The 13,243-nt window shown below is 37.3% G+C and overlaps 1 protein-coding gene across 1 annotated transcript in view; it reads left to right on the top strand.

Moving 5' to 3' along the window:
- The window catches only part of CD47 (CD47 molecule), a 53,416-nt gene that overhangs the window by 30,404 nt on the left and 9,769 nt on the right, over positions 1 to 13,243 (top strand). The window contains exon 4 of the mRNA XM_052636705.1: positions 11,640 to 11,747. Within this exon, the coding sequence (XP_052492665.1) occupies positions 11,640 to 11,747 (108 nt within the window). The remainder of the gene's footprint in view (positions 1 to 11,639; positions 11,748 to 13,243) is intronic.

Below are 13,243 nucleotides of genomic sequence, written 5' to 3'. Positions count from 1 at the left end.
AAATTAGACAACTTAGAAGAGATACATAAATTCTTAAAAACATACAATCTTCTAAGACTGAATTAAGAAAAAGAATAGAAAATCTGAACAGTCCAATTACTAGAAATGTAATTGTATTGTGTGCTAAGTTGTTTCAGTCATGTCCAACTCTTTGCGACCCCATGGACCATAGCTCACCAGGCTCCTCTGTCCATGGGATTCTCCAGGCAGGAATACTGAAGTGGGTTGCGATGCCCTTTTCCAGGGGATCTTCTTGACCCAGGGATTGAACCTGGGTCTCCTGCACTGCAGGCAGGTTTTTTTTTTTTTTTTTTTTAACCATCTGAGCCACCAGGGCAAAAAAATCTGAACAGACAAAAGTCTAGGAGCAGATAGCTTCACAGGTGACTCTACTAACATTTAAAGGAGAGTTATTAGCTATCCTTATAAAAAAATTTCCAAAAAATTGAAGTGAGAACACCCTCAAACTTGTTCTATGAAACTAGATTTATCCTGATTCTAAAACCAGACAAACACACTAGAAGAAAAGAAAATTACAAGCCAATATCCCTGATGAACATAGATGCAAAAATCTTTAACAAAATGGTAGCAAAATAAGTTCAACAATACATTAAAAGGATCATGTACCCTGATCACGTGGAATTTACCCCAGAAATGAAAGGATGGTTTAGTATCCACAAATTAATTTAATATGATACACCACATTAGTAGGAGGAAAGATACAAATCATTTGATCATCTCAATTGATGCAGAAAGAGCAGTTGACAAAATCCAACATCCAGTTATGATAAACACTCAACAAATTGGGTATATCCAACATAATAAAGGCTATGTATAACAAACCCACAGCTATTAATAACATCATATTCAGTGAAGAACTGAAGGCTTTTCCTTTAAGATCAGAAATAAGACAGGATGCTCACTCACAACTTTTATTCAACATTGTATTGGAATGACTGCCACAGCAGTCAGACAGGAAAAGAAGATAAAAGGCATCCAAATTGAAGAGGAAAAAGTAGAACTGTCATATTTACAGATAACATGATAATGCATTTAGAAAACCCTAAAGACAAAGACATTGGTGAAAGAAATTGAAAGCAACACAGAACCCTGAATTTTCATTGGAAGGACTAATGCTGAAGCTGGAGCTCCAATACTTTGGCCACCTGATGCAAAGAGCTGACTCATTTGAAAAGACCCCGATGCCGGGAAAGATTGAGGGCAGGAGGAGAAGGGAGCAATAGAAGATGAGATGGTTGGATGGCATCACCGACTCGATGGACATGAGTTTGAGCAAACTCTGGGAGATAGTGAAAGACAGGGAAGCCAGTCCATGGGGTTGCAAAGAGTTGGACACAACTAAGCGACTGAGCAACAGCAACAAAATGGAAAGATATTCTGTGCTTATATATTGAAAGAATTAATATTTTTAAATGTCCATATTGCCTGCAGCAATCTTCAGATGTAATGAATCTCTATTAAAGTATCAGTGGCATTTTTTACAGAACTGGAACAAATAATCCTAAAATTTGCATGGAAACATAAAAGACTCTGAATATACAATCTTAAGAAAGAACAAAGATACCATATGGTTTCAATATCTGTGGAATCTAGAGAACAAAACAAATGAACAGACAAAACAAAATAGAAACAGATTCATAAATACAGTAGTCATCAAAAGGGAGGGGATTTGAGGGGAATGGGAAAAATGGGTGAAGGGGATTTAGGAGTACAGTCTTTCAGTTAGAAAATAAGTCATGGGGGGTGTAATGTGCAGCATGGAAAATATAGTCTAACTTTGTGTGGTAACATGTTTACTAGATTTACAGTGATCAATTTGTAGTGTATGTAAATGTTGATTCCCTATGTTGTACACTGAAATGAATATAATGTGTCAACTATACTTCAGTTTAAAAAAAAACAAGGATGTTGTTCTTTTGAGTATTAATTATTTCCCTCTCTTTATTTTTCCAGTTTGAACTTCCCAGGAAAATACAGGTGCTTGGAAAAGCCCAATTTAAGCCATATTTTGTCATCCTTTCTATACAGTTCTACAACCTCTAAGAAAGTAGCCATAGAAAGTGATGTTATTTGATCATATTTTACTGTGATGATCATGTGACTGAACTTCTCAGGTCACAAATCTTGCTGTATCAGATTTAGCATCAGTAATGTAGGATTGTCATTAGTAGTTAAAAAATGGTATTTTGCATTTTGGTTGATATTTATATTCAACTGTATTTCTTTACCAGTTTGGTAAAGGAAATTTACTAAATTAGTAAAGTTCTGAGATGATAGTCTAAACTTTTAAACTTTAAGAGATCTTTCTCATCTCCTTATAGCACAGTTAAATAAGTTAGTCATTGAAGGCCAATAAGGAAAGGAAAGGAAAAAAGTACATTAAAATAAGGCAAGAAGTGACTAATGGGTGATTTAATTTACTTATTTTATTCTGCAGCCTTTATAAAAAGAAAGCTAGTAAAATATTGTAGCAGATTACCTATTATGGGATTCCCTGGTGGCTTAGATGGTAAAGAGTCTGCTTGTCATGTGGGAGACCCAGGTTTGATCCCTGGGTCAGGAAGATCCCCTGGAGAAGGGCATGATAACCCACTCCAGTGTTCTTGCCTGGAAAATGTCATGGATGAAGGAGCCTGGAAGGCTACAGTCTGTGGGGTCGCAGAGTTGGACACGACTGAGCAACTTCACTTTCCTTTTTTTTTCAGTCATGTGTATCTAAAAGTGATACATAAAAGTAGAAGTGAGATGATTGATTATATATTCTAAAGACTGTGTTCAATGTATAGCACCCTGGAAATGTTTTGTGATTTCAAAGCTTTTCTCAGCTTTTGTCTAAAAAGCAAAAAAGACAAAGAAAGGGCTAAGAAAGACAACTGTCAAGACATTTCACAACTCTTTCAAAACAGTGTCTGAAATTCTTACGGCAATTTCTTAGAGTTTCAGTAAGCTTTTTATATTAAGAAAATAACTAGTATAGCATCAAGACCTTGTCCACTGACATCAGGGAACACCTTTAACCGTATTGGCAGACTCAGGTGTTAAGGCCTATGTCTTATGATTTAGGCGGGAAATAGTCTTTTTCTCAGATCATGAAATCACTTAACAGAAGTGTGACTTGTTGCATTTGGATTGATTGAACTGTACTGATCATGGCGTTATCATTAGTCGACTGAACCAGGAGTGTGTTCACTATCAGCCATATTTTTACAAAAATAAGTTTTACCATTGTTTTTCTGAATTAAAAAAGTAATACATACCCCTTTAGGATACCTTATGCAACATAGGAAGTGTAAAGAAAAGACAAATACCATCTAGAGTCTCAGAGCCTAGAAATAAACTATTGAGGTATTCTGGTGAATTTCCCACTTCTCTGCCTTTTTTTTCTTAAAAAAGGAAAACCCATAAATGGACTCATGTAGCTTATACACTTGTGAATGCTGATTTTCCTCCTGTGTTTTCAGAAATCTTTTTATAGTTGCCTGTGCTCTACTTTTATGGATGTACTGTAATTTACTTAGCTCTCATCTTGATGGATATTAAGGATGTTTCCAAATTTTCTTGATGTTATGAAAGTAAGTGTTCTAAAGATATGTAACACTTGAAAAGGCAGAGAAGGTATTTTAAGGCTTATGATATTAATACATATTGCCAACATGTTTTCCAGCACTGTTTTATCAATTATTGCTGCAGGTGAGAACACCCATCTTCCACCTCACAAACTTGACATCATTATAATTCTAAAATCTTTGGTTGAAAATTCAGTGGTTGAAAAAAACATCATCTTAATTTTCATTTTTGTGTTAGTGAGGGTAATTCTTTTTTATATTTATTCTGTTGGTCTTTTTTTTTTTTTTTTGGCCATGCCTTGTGGGATCTTAGTTCCCTAACCAGGGACCAAACCCCTGCCCCCGGCAGTCAGAGCACAGAGTCCTAACCACTGGACTACCAGGGAATTCCCTTTTGTTGGTCATATTTTAACAAATGTGATCATAAACCTAAAAAAAAATTGTGGCAATTTTTATTTAGATGCTTTCAGTACTCTTTGTGGGAGACATCCTGTTTCTGACCTGGGGATTCCACCCAAGGAAAACCCCTTTGTTTTGCACTTGCTGCTTGGTTATGCATTTTTTAGAGTGCAGAATCTTACAGCCTCTACAGTATTAATAGTGACTCAGACCCATGTCTTTCCCTTTCTAGATTTTCAGTTTCTTTTAACTTTTCCTGATTATCATTTATAGTCTTTCATTTATATCACTTATACACAGGGGATTTCTCTCTGGTTTATCTAGCTCTGTGTGTCATTCTTTTTGGTCACCCAAAATAAAACCTAGACTTTCCATCAGCTAAACATCCAGTAAAGACATCAGATTACACTTTCACTTTGAGGAGAAAGTTTCTTTATACCAGAACTGTATTTTGAACTCTGTCTCAGGATGCCATCGATCTTACTGAGAAAGAAGCTTTGAGACCTCTAAACTCTGGAAACCAAGCCAAACCCCCAAATATGGTGAGCCCTAGCTCATGTTTTGACCACAAAGGTCTCTCACAGGGAAATACCTTTGCCTTCAGCTTTAACTTAAAAATGTCTAAACAGAATCTTATGGTAAACCAACTGCTCAGAGAATCCTAGAATCAAACACCAAGCCTTCTGCTAACCGAGTTACTTTGACTAACAAATTATAGATTTGCTGGCCGAAGTAATGAATCTCTAATAGGATTTTGTTTCAGGTATTTTGTTTTTGTTCTGAAAACTGTACCAACTCAGTTTCCCACTGCACTGACAGTTATGTTCCTGGCTGATTTTCAGGATTGTCCTTCCTTACTCAGTGTCAATATGACAGGTATTTTCCATCATTTAGATGTGTAATGAATGATTTCAAGTGCTTCTCACCAGGACATCCAGTTTGTATAGGATTAATGTTTAACTCCGTGTTGAGAACTGGATAACATGTTGAAATTCTTTGTGATACGATTGCTTGTTCTTATTTTTTCTTCTTTAGAACTTTTGTTATTTTCAGTGAATCCCTGCTTTACACAGAACTCTAGGACTATAAACATGACCATGTAAGCTGAAACTCTGCAAAGCAATCTTATAATAAATGCCAAAACTACTGTTGTTCCATGACCTTTAAATTTTTGTCAAAACATTAAAACCTCTCTTATTGTCAATAATGAATGTATTAGGAAGTGAAAAAAGAGTAAATTTAATATTTAGTACATGATAAGTTAAAACCTTAAAAACATTGAGAATTGGTGAATTTTATCAAGAGCAGGTGGAAAAATGCTTGCCTTTTCTTGTTATATAACTTTGAATACAGAGCATGCATCTTGTCTACGCCTTGGTGAATTGTCATACTCCTTTCTAAGATCTAATCAGCTCCCCAGCACTTCCATGTCTTGAACTATCCTTTATGCATATATTGTCATGAACGGTCTCCAAGAGTTTCTTTCATATGAAGTTTTTTTTTTTGCCAGTCACTTCTGGGACATCTTCATTTTTGTCACAGCCACCTCATTGTCCTCATGTATGCCAATAAGTTCACTTTTCCTGAGTTCTTCTGACTGTATATCTAGAGTCTCTTGAATGGCAGTAGTCTTTACATTCCACAGTTAGCTATTCTATAATGCCAGTCACCGTCTATTGGAATTTCGTTTCCAGCATTATCACATCTCATTTCTTTGCTCCTTCATCTTTATTGCCCAGTTTCCTCTTTTGATTATCCATTGTAAAATGTCACAGTGGTTTATGATTGGGAGACAGGAGGTAGCACAACATATGTTTTGCTGTCTGTGTGTGAATTGAATAACAGCTGTGCAGTGAGCAGTCACCAACAGTCTTTGAAAAGGGTGACATGATTGGTCACTGACGGTGATGCACATCTCTTATTTATGTAGTGATTTGTGGATTGAAGAGATAACAGTGAAGTTTACACTTTATGCAATTACTCCGTTATTATATTGAGGTCATGGAAATTTGAACTGTGTTTTGGGAGGACTTGTGTTATTTAACTAAATGATGATAACTGATGCATGTCAGAACTAGGGAAGGAGAGGGCCAGCTGTAATTTCAAATTTGTTCATTCTAGGCATCTTTCATTTTGTTTTCTAACTTTCTAGTCCTTGCTCAAGATTATTCCACAGTGATTTTGGTTACTGCTCAGAGGTTTCTGGCTGGAGGCCTCTATTGAAATCAGAAAATTCAAAGAAAAAATTTCTCCATCACAACACCCTTGAGATCCTGCTAAGTTCTTGAGTCCAATCTTGAGGACTAGCTTAATTTTGAAAGTGATTAGGCCATGAAACCACATTTAAAAGAAGTAATGAAACAGAATTTCTTTGTATATTAGAAAAATCATTCTGAAGAAATAGACATATATGGGCTTCCCAGGCGGCACTACAGGTAAAGAATCCACCTGCCAGTGCAGGAGACACAAGAGACTTGGGTTTGATCCTCGGGTTGGGAAGATCCCCTGGAGAAGGAGATGGCAACCTGCTCCAGTATTCTTGCCTGGGAAATTCTGTGGACAGAAAAACCTGGCAGGTTATAGTCCATGGGACTGCGAAGAGTAGACATGACTGAGCGACTAGACACACATGCACACACACAAAGACATACTAACTGTACTAGGAAACATCTATCCAGGAAGGCAAAGCATCATCATAGTAAATATTATTGCTAAGATCCTATTAAATAATCTTGAACTCCCATTGCTTTTCCTTGGTCCTGTCCATATAATTATCCAATTCTGCTTATTAAAATGTGTTTTTATATACTGATTTTATTGTGGAAGGAACTGAACAAACCTACAGCTTAGCAATATACTCTTTTGTAGAAATACAGTTGCTGTTACTTTGACTCTTTCCAAATTCAAATGTCCCACCTTCCTGCCTCTATTCTGAAGGTGTGGCATGGTCCATAAGACCAAGAATGTTTGGAACTAAGGAAAAGAAATTAGTATGTTAGGTGTTGCCTGCGTTTATCTTTTATATTCAAAGCACTTCAAAGCCCAGACTTCATGAAACTTGGACTCTTTTATTTCTCTGTTCTGTAGACTAGGAATGTGATTTCTCATCCGTCTTCGTTTTGACAAAATTGTTTCATCAAAGAATGTTGGATAGTGCATGGCATTCATTATAAAATTACTTTACTCGCCTTCTGGCAAGTAATCAGTTTGTTATTGACATTCTTATTCATTTTTATCTAGTACCAGTTTCACAAAACCTTCTTTTTTTTTAATGTGTGTTAAATGTTTTTAAAATAGTAATTTTAATATAATTAAATAAAAAATTTGAAGTTGCCATCTTTTTTAAAACCTACCAGATGTGCTTTATCCTTAATCAGGGAGAGTACCAATGTGCAGCTCAACTGCTAACAAAAACATCCTAAAATTACTTTCTGAGAGTTATCAGAAGATGGTACTGTAATAATAAAATCAAGTGTATGTCTTTTCTTCATGATTTATTCTTTATTTGATGTGTCTTTTACCTCACTGGTTAACCTTCCTATCTCACCACTAAACTCACTAATCACTTAGGGATCATTTAATTGTCATGCAGTTAGAACAGGCATTGAATTCATGAATTTTGGGGTTTTGTTAGCTGCACTTCAGCCTGTGGTGGATCTTTATGGGCTTATTGTATCCCATCTTTGGGATGTCATGAAAACTAAGATGATAGTTTTATTTGATCTCCAGGTTGTACCTGGTAATTTCACAAGACTTCTTCACCCACAGCCTGCATTGTTGTATATGTCCTTTACATCAGTGACAAAGACACAAAAAAAGCCTTACTGGAGTATCTATCAATAGTATTAGCCACGTTTCTTCAGGTGGCTAGAGGGACATGTCATTTCTCTGTTCACATGAATTTGAAAGCTTAAATATGTAATAGGGCTTGCTTAGGCTAGACCGACATCTTTTACTTAACTGGAGGAGGATAACTGGGAGTAACACTTTCCATCACTCATTCCCCGCCACCGACACACACACACACACACACACACACACACTCATTCATACATTAGAATATAAGGAGCATTGAGGCAGAATTATTGGTTCACTGCCAGCACTTAGAATAGTGATTGCCACATAGTAGGTACGTGATCAATTATTATTATTGAATAAAGTAACTTCTACTTGTGCCTCAATTTGGTTGATGTGACTTGGGCTAATAAATGGGCCCAGTACATGGTAGGCACACAGTAACGATAGAACAAATGAATGAGCTCCCCATCTCATCTCTGAGAAGTAGCTAGCTAGATTTAATTACTTGATAGAAGGTATAAAAGGGAAACTTGGAATTCCTAATTTGTTGGAAAAAACTTGACATTGTCTCCCTGTATATTTGGTGTTCCTGTGTCAGGCAGCACATTTATAGGTTTTTCTTAAAAACATAAGTTTTGACCACACCAAATGTTGGTCAGAGTGTGGAGCAACAAGAACTCTCATTCATTGCTGGTGGGAATGCAAAATGATACAGCTACTTTGGAATACAGTTTGGTGGTTTCATATAAAGCTAAATGTACTCTTATCATATGATCCAGTAATAGTTGTTGTTTAGTTGCTAAGTTGTGTCCAACTCTTTTTGCAACCCCATGGACTGTAGCCCACCAGGCTCCTCTGTCCATGAGATTTCCCAAGCAGGAATACTGGAAGTGGGTTGCCATTTCCTTCTCAAGGGGAATCTTCCCAACTCAGGGACCAAATCCTCATTTCCTGCATTGCAGGTGAATTCTTTACCACTGAGCCACCAGGGAAGCCCTACTCCTTGGGATTTACCCAGATGGAGTTGAAAACTGAAGTCCACACAGAAATCTACACATGGATGCTTATCGCAGCTTTGTTCATCATTGCAAAACTTTGGAAGCAACCAAGATATTCTTCAATAGGAGAATGGATAAACTGTGTTACATCCAGACCATGGAATATTACTCAGCACTAAAAACAAATGAGCTGTCAATCATTAAAAGATATGAAGGAACCTTAAATATATATTCCTAAGTGAAAGAAGTCAATCTGAGAAGGCTACATGCTATGTGATTCCAACTGTAAAACAACAGAGCCTAACAACAAGATACTCTACAGACTTGCTATGGGACCTGCTAAAACATGGCCATTGTGAGTCAAAAGAAACCCTTTTTAAGGTTCACTAAAGAAAACATGGACATAATCTTTCATTGCCTGTGATTACTTAAGTAGACTCTACTAATATATTTAGTGGGAATTGCTGCTTAAATTTGAGGAATAGTTTAGATAGCCTTGAAAATTAGTAGTTGAACCAATCAGCAGAAATGAAAGCTACATCCAAAAGGTTTTAAAAAGACCATTCTATGGTAAAACACTGTCAGTAATAGCATTTTGTGGCATTTTATTTTTGTTTCTATTGTTGACATTATTTTTTTTCCTGTAGCTCTGGAAAGCCTGAAGAGATTGAATTTTATATGAGGTTCAAACTCTTATTTTTCTTAAGAATGGTATAAGTCAGCCATTTTGCATGTACTTATACTGGACTCTGGGCTTCCTTTGTGGCTCAGCTGGTAAAGAATCCACCTGCAATGTTGGAGACCTGGGTTCGATCCCTGGGTTGGGAAGATCCCTGGAGAAGGGAAAGGCTACCCACGCCAGTATTCTGGCCTGGAGAATTCCGTGGACTGTATAGTCCATGGGGTCTCAAAGAGTCAGACATCTTTGTAGCTCTTTTATGTGCTGAGTTAAACCTAGGAGTGTATCTTATGAATATTTGTTTGATTGTGAGGTAATTTGAAACAGCTTCTATTTTAGAAGCCTTTTGCAGAAATTTCAAATTCTCTTTAGTTAATAGTATACATGGGATTGGGGCTTCCCAGGTGGCACAGTGGTACAGAATCTGCCTGCCGATACAGGAGACGTGGGTTTGATCCCTGGGTTAGGAAGATCCCCTGGAGGAGGGCATGGCAACCCACTCCAATATTCTTGCCTGGGAAATCCCATGGACAGAGGAGCCTGGCAGGCTACAGACCGAGGGGTCACAGAGAATTAGACACAACTGAGTGGCTGAGCACACATACATGGGATGAAAATGAAAACCTTGCCATATGTCCAATATTGTAAAGCATTTATCCTCCAATTAAAAGTAAATTTTGAAAAAATAAAAATAAAAAAGAGAAGGTTTCTTTTTCTGTCTTTATCTGTGCCTTTTGTAACATATGCACTGAATTTTTATCATCATAGCCAGTGTTTGAAACTAGAAAGTAGGCTATAGGAAAAAGTCTGTGCCCTATAAGAAGGCAGGGATATGACTGAGTCATAGTCACATAAGTTCCAAGGCTGGATAGATCAAACGAAGGCTTGGCAAGCTTATTGTTTCTTACTTTTTTCTGATTAATGTGAATTTCACTTTTCAGCTTCAGGATTAATTACGATTAGCCCTCCATCCCCCTAAAGAGGACAAAGTTGAGGTTACAGTCTAAAGTATGAGTAGAGATTTTAAAAGGTAATTGTACCTTTTAAGTGCTTAGCCATAGGTTATAATCTAACTCTAGGTTATAATACCTTAAACATGGATTTTATCATGTTCATTTAGGAGTTTATTAGTTGTTCTTACTGTAATTTATCTGTCATTTTACTAGATGAAAATTAAATGCTAAATATAAAATTACTGAAAAAATTCTCCTCAAGACAACTGCCCATTGGTAAATAACATGGAGAGAATCATGTATGGATGAAATGGCTGAATTTCAATCAATCACACACCCTTTCTCTCTACTACTCAGTGTGCTTTTAGGGTACTTTTAGCAACTTTCTTGGTGAAACATTAATTTTAATCTTAACCAAAACAAAACTGGAAGGGTAAATACATGATAAAAATAACATTTTTAGGTTTATGCATTATATCATTCTTTTATGGAAGCTGGATTCTTGACAACAGAGCTAGCATCAAAAGTGTAACATATATATTAAAACCTGTGGAGTATTTGTAGTTTATTTGTATGAAATTATTTTAATTAAACAATATAAGCACTTCCCTCACCTCAGGATTTCAAGAGGGTGGGATTTGTCCAATGTATACTTTTTCAAAACAAAAGATCTGGATTTCCAGATGTTCTACTAATTTTATATAAGATATTACAAATTTCTCTTTTTCTTGATATAACTGATTAGCCAGTTATTTTTCCTCAGCAGTGTGTCTATCAGTCATAAATAGACATGACAGTTCTGTTCCTCAGGGAACAATGTCTGGAGATATTTTTAATTGACACAGTTTGGGGGTTATTACTGGTATGAGGTATGCAGAGGTCAGGGATGGTACTAAACATTCTGTTGTGTGTGGAGCAGTGCCTAACAGCAGGAACTTACCTGACCTAAAATAATAATGCTATGATTAAGAAAGCCTGGTATATATAACTTCATTTTAGGGGAATAAAGTATCACCTGTAAAGTCAGCATCCATATTTATATTGCCATGATACCATTTAGCCATTGACTCATTATGAAAGAGATTTGAAGTGGCTTGACATGATGTGGAGTTTTGTTCCTCAAAGGTTATTCAATTATAGTAAGTTACCAGTTTAATCTTTGCACCTTGTAAGTTCCATTTCTTTCTTGTGATTGAGTTCATGTAATTCTTTGTGTTTTTTTAAGCGCTTAAATATAAGTCCAATTATACGAAGGAGAAAGCCATTTTTCTATTAGTTGCTGGACTGCTGCTCACTGTCCTTGTCATTGTTGGAGCCTTTCTTTTCATCCCAGGTAAGATATACAGTTATTATGAGGGAAAGGAGGATTGATAAGGTTGAGGACATTTCTGGAGAGGTGCATGTTAATTTCCTAGGGCTGTTGTTAACAAATTACCACAAACTGGGTATCTTAAGACAATAGAAATTCTCTCACCGTTCTGGAGGTCATAAATCTGAAATAAAGGTGTTACCAGGGCCTTCCACCCTCCTGACACTCTAGGGAAGAATCCATTCCAAGCTCTCCTAGCTTCTGCTCTTTGCTGGCCATCTGTGCATCTCCTTGGCTTGTGGTAGCGTAGCTCCCAACTTGCTCCGTGGTCGCGCGGCATCCTCCCATCTGTGTCTCCATTAATTTCCTGCTGCTTCTCTGTTACAAAACTACCTGTCGCTGGATTCAGGACTCACCTGGGAAACCCAGGGTATATTCCTTCTTTCAGATCCTTACCTTCATCATGTATTTTACTATATGTTAATATTCACAAATTTGGAGTATTTGGGAGGTGGACATATCTTTAGGGCAGCTGTTAGGCCACTACAGAGGCACACTTTATTAGCCAAGACTTGGAAGGTGGAATGAACTTGGGAACCCAGATGGGTCTGAAATTGCAGTTGCCCATGAAGGGTGGCAGTGTGAGTTGGGCGGAAGGGTCTGCAGCACATGAAAAGAGCAGCAGAGACAGGCTGGGACTCACAAGTGCAAACTGGAAGAAGCCTTGTGTTTTGAGCAGAATACTCTATAGGCATAATGTTTAGGAATATCAATTTGGTAGCTCTGTTTGCAATTGGAGTTAGTAAAGACAGGGGAAGTTCAGCTCACTTCAGTTCAGTCACTCAGTCGGGTGCAACTCAGTGACACCATGGACTGCAGCACGCCAGGCTTCCCTGTCCGTCACCAACTTCTGGAGCTTACTCAAACTCATGTCCATTAAGCCAGTGATGCCATCCAACCATCTCATCCTCTGTCATACCCTTCTCCTCTCACCTTCAATCCTTCCCAGCATCAGGGTCTTTTCCAATGAGTCAGTTATTCACATCAGGTGGCCAAAATATTGGAGTATCAGCTTGAACATCAGTCCTCCCAATGAACACTCAGGACTGATGTCCTTTAGGATGGACTGGCTAGATCTCCTTGCAGCCCAAGGGACTCTCAAGAGTCTTCTCCAACACCACAGTTCAAAAGCATCAGTTTTTCGGGCTCAGCTTTCTTTATAGTCCAACTCTCACATCCATACATGACTACTGGAAAAACCATAGCTTTGACTAGACAGACCTTTGTTAGCAAAGTAATATCTCTGGTTTTTAATATGCTGTCTAGGTTGGTCATAACTTTTCTTCCAAGGAGCAAGTGTCATTTAATTTCATGGCTGGAGTCACCATCTGCAGTGATTTTGGAGCGCCCCAAAATAAAATGTCACTGTTTCCATTGTTTCTCCATCTATTTGCCAGGAAGTGATGGGACAGGATGGCATGATCTTAGTTTTCTGAATGTTGAATTTTAAGTCAGCTTTT

This window comes from Budorcas taxicolor, chromosome 1 (assembly GCF_023091745.1).
Source record: "Budorcas taxicolor isolate Tak-1 chromosome 1, Takin1.1, whole genome shotgun sequence".
In the NCBI taxonomy this organism is placed as follows: domain Eukaryota; kingdom Metazoa; phylum Chordata; class Mammalia; order Artiodactyla; family Bovidae; genus Budorcas; species Budorcas taxicolor.
Note: the sequence above shows the minus strand (reverse complement) of the source record. Positions and strands in the feature narration are given on the sequence as shown.